Source organism: Cariama cristata, unplaced genomic scaffold, assembly GCF_000690535.1.
Source record: "Cariama cristata isolate BGI_N322 unplaced genomic scaffold, ASM69053v1 scaffold24179, whole genome shotgun sequence".
In the NCBI taxonomy this organism is placed as follows: domain Eukaryota; kingdom Metazoa; phylum Chordata; class Aves; order Cariamiformes; family Cariamidae; genus Cariama; species Cariama cristata.
The window spans coordinates 2,935-6,787 of record NW_009637769.1 but is presented as its reverse complement, the minus strand read 5'-3'; the positions used below and the strand labels follow the sequence as shown (position 1 = coordinate 6,787).

The 3,853-nt window shown below is 51.1% G+C and overlaps 1 protein-coding gene across 1 annotated transcript in view; it reads left to right on the top strand.

Moving 5' to 3' along the window:
- STK32C (serine/threonine kinase 32C) overlaps window positions 1-3,853 on the top strand; it is a gene marked incomplete at its 3' end in the record, with an annotated part of 9,279 nt that overhangs the window by 3,470 nt on the left and 1,956 nt on the right. The window contains exons 2-6 of the mRNA XM_009708478.1: window positions 124-297; window positions 833-870; window positions 2,284-2,373; window positions 2,873-2,976; window positions 3,078-3,194. Coding sequence (XP_009706780.1) covers window positions 124-297; window positions 833-870; window positions 2,284-2,373; window positions 2,873-2,976; window positions 3,078-3,194 — 523 coding nt within the window. The remainder of the gene's footprint in view (window positions 1-123; window positions 298-832; window positions 871-2,283; window positions 2,374-2,872; window positions 2,977-3,077; window positions 3,195-3,853) is intronic.

The window sequence follows — 3,853 nt, the reverse complement described above, 5'->3', positions numbered from 1 at the left end:
TGCCCCATCCCTGGGAGTGTTCAAGGCCAGGTTGGATGGGGCTGTGAGCAACCTGGTCTGGTGGGAGGTGTCCGTGCTCCTGTGAGACTCAGCCTGCTCGCTCACACCCGGCCGGTCCCGCAGGTACTCCTTTCAGGACGAGGAGGACATGTTCATGGTGGTGGACTTGCTTCTCGGTGGCGACCTGCGCTATCACCTGCAGCAAAACGTTCAGTTTACAGAAGAAACGGTCAAACTCTACATCTGCGAGATGGCACTGGCTCTCGACTACCTACGAAGTCAGCACATTATCCACAGGTAACCACGCAGTCTCTTACTTGCAGTCGGGAGCTGGTGGGAGCTGCCCGACCACTGCGCCGCTCATGGCTGGTGTGGGGTGCGTGATGCTGTCTTTGCTTAATGCTACCGGTGCCCCGGCGTCAGGGGACTGCTGGCACTAAACCGCGCTGGCAGTGCCGGTCCTGGGCACCCTCCGGCTGCTGGTCCTGCTCCCCGGGCACTTGGAGGAAGCCTGACACTTGGCCTGGGGGATGAAGGCACCTTCCAGGGTGGGTTTCAAAGTGATCAAGGGTTTCACAGAAATAGGCCAGTTATCGTGTTATTAATTTTCCTTGGAAATGATGCCTGAACAAGTCTGATGCTCCCACTTTTTTGCCCAGTTGCCCAGGAAAAGCATATTTCTAGTCCATCATAACTTGTCTTATGTTAGGGTATTTTTGGTTTATTTGTTCCCAGTTTTGATAGTTAAAGAGGTTAAAGGTTTTTTGTTGTCGAGTTGCATCCTTGATTTGACTGAGATTTCATCTTGCTGTAACCTTGCTTCTTTTCCCAGAGATGTAAAACCAGACAACATCCTCCTCGATGAGCAAGGTAGGATCTCTGCCTTGCTTTGTCTGCCTCCTTCATTTGAGGGACAGATTCTTTACAGTCCTGAATACTCTGCATCTTTTTATATGGGGAAAGTGTGGAAAAAGCACCACTCCTCCTAGGTGATCGGTGTTTGGTTGAATGTACCTGTGCGGTGTGGTGCCGGGGAAGACCCCCAAGGGCAGCCCCTCTCCTCGTTACCCCCACCTTGCTTCGCCCACACTCAGCCTCCTTTCTCACGAGAGCCCCAGTACTCAGGTCACCCGTGCCAGAACTGCCGTACCTGGCGTCCTGGGGGGCACAGAGCGGGAGAGCTGACTTTGCTGAGTTCGAGAGCGTACTTTCAGGATAGTTTTGATGTCTTCCTGAGGGGATGGACCTGGGCTGGCCCAGGTGGAGTGCAGTCAGGAACCTTAAGGAGGGCATCTATTGGTAATATTGTCTCAGTGGCCTACGTGGGAGAAACGCTCTGGGAGATCCTGTAATCACCTCTGTTCCCATAGTAGATCTTATAAAACGAAGATGCAATCTCTCAGGACAGCAGGCTCCAAACATCCAAGTTTTACCGTAAAGCCTCATCAAAACCAAAGCTTACACTTGCATGGAAGTTAATTAGAAAATAGTGCAGGGTATAAAGCCCAAACATAAATGGGAAAAAGGAGACGTAAGGGAAGACTTCACAGGTCAAGGCAGGCTGTGATTTACACACCACTTTCCTACTGCCTTGAGGACAGAAAGCAGAAAGTAGCCTCCAGAAGAGGAAGTGGTTTTCTGTGTACCAGGCTGGCTTGAAAATGATAACCTAGTCTGAATTTTAACTTTCAGTCCTGATGGTGGAGAAAGTGGAAACAGAGAGAAGGTGTTCCAGCACTGTTTGAAATATCTTAATGATTTCTTCACCCAGCCTTAGGGTTTGGGAAGCGTTGCTATGATTTCATTCAGCTGGCATGTCCACATTTGCTGTGGTCTGTACAGTGGGCAGCACGGTTTTAGCTCTGGGACTTTGGGGTAGTTGTGGTTCAGTGGCTTTCAGCAAAAACAGTGCTGGGGTTTAAATCAGTGGGACCAAGGCAATATCTTAGTATAGTCCTTCCCTGTTGTCGTCTTCGCTGACTGTGGGTTCTGGCTAGGGCAATTTGACCAGGTGCTGGAGCTGGTGTAGGTGAGTAGTTTGCTCCAAGTGTGATTTAAAATGGAGACCCAACGCTAGCTACCGTTTAATCACCTAGTTGGCCTGAGACCCTGGGAAAGCTTCAGGGTCTGTTACGGCTGTTCGGTGGGGTCTGGCCCCGACCTGTCTGCGCCCGTGCTATACTGTCCGAGGGCAGAAGCTTATGAAACAAATGTGTTCTGACTTTACATTGCTACTGTTCTGCACTGCAATTAATTCCTTCTTAAAATGTGTCTTTATTTAAGGTCATGCGCATTTAACAGATTTTAATATTGCAACAATAATTAGGGATGGTGAAAGAGCAACCGCATTAGCTGGAACAAAGCCGTACATGGGTAAGAAATAACAGCTGTTCCTTACATCTGTATTTTACGTTTCAAGAGCGCTCACCGCATGCTGCCTGACAGTCCCTGTCTGTGACAAAGGCCCCGAGTTAATTTAGGACATGAATGCATGCGCCCAAGTCATTCAGCAGAGCCTGGTCGTTGGAAAGGTGGAACTGCCCGAGCGAGCGAATGGCTCTCAGCACCCCCTCCCCATCCCGCCCTGCCCTCCCTGCTGGCCCCGGCCTGGGACCTGGTGTGTCCCGGCGGGCGCTGGGTGTCTGCCGTCCCGCGCTGGCTGGGTTGCCCATAACCCAGCTGCCCAGCGAGGGCAGGCGTGCTGCTCCTGCTCCTCCTGCTCCTCCTGCTCGCCCCGACTTGCAAAGCCTCCCCTCGGGCAGCAGTGCATAAAAATAACCAGAAGGTTTACATGCTGACTTAAGTGAAATACTGAAATAGAAACAAACTGAAGTCAATGAATAACCTGTTGAATTTTGCCCTTTCTATCCAGCCCCGGAGATTTTCCATTCCTTCCTGAACGGCGGGACGGGCTACTCCTTCGAGGTGGATTGGTGGTCGCTGGGAATCATGGCTTACGAACTGCTGCGGGGCTGGGTAGGGCTCCCGGACGGGCCGAGGCCTCGGGACGCGCTTTCTGATGGACTGCAGAGAGGAGAGGGAATTGCTTCTCAACTGTCTGCTTTTTTTTCCCCCAGAGGCCGTATGACATCCACTCCAACAACCCCGTGGAGTCTTTAATTCAGCTCTTCAGTACTGTGAGCGTTCAGTACTCGTCTGCGTGGTCAAAAGAAATGGTCGCTCTGTTAAGAAAGGTAAATAGTCCTGCTGGCACGGTTTACGTTGTATGTTAGCTGCAGTGCCTGTGGGACTAGCTGGAATATTTTCAGCATATTAATAAATAATGTAAAATTGAAATAGGACTGATTTTTATGACTTTGTTCAGGCTTAAGCACAGATTAATCTTATGGTTTGTTTGTTTATTATCCCTGTAATAAGATGCATTATATTTGATAGCGAGGGAAGGAAAAAGGTTGGTTTTGGTGTGACGATCATATTCCTACCTGGGTTAGAGCTGTGCCCTTCTGGCACCCCCCTCCGCTCCCTGGAAAGGCAGCAGTCGTGGCTGAGGCAGCCGGGGGAGATGGAAGAGCTGCCCCTGCGGCGCCCCCCCTCGCCGGTTCTGCCGGGCAGAAGGGGTCTGGTTCGGTGTGTGTCCGGCGGGGGGTCCGTGTCTGTGGGACGGTCTGCTGCTTTCCTTGTTCTGCTCCGCAAGGACGTTGTTCATTTGGTGTCAGAGCTGCGTTTCAGCTCCTGCTTGCTTGAGAACTTGGAAAAGTAGCTGATGAGTGTGCTGCGAAAGAGATACACACGGTGCTGAGAGCGAGTAAGTGACTCTGATGGAAGTTGGATGTTGGGTGAGCCATTTTCATAACGAGGTGGTGTTTTAATGAGAAGCAGCGCTGTTGGCTGT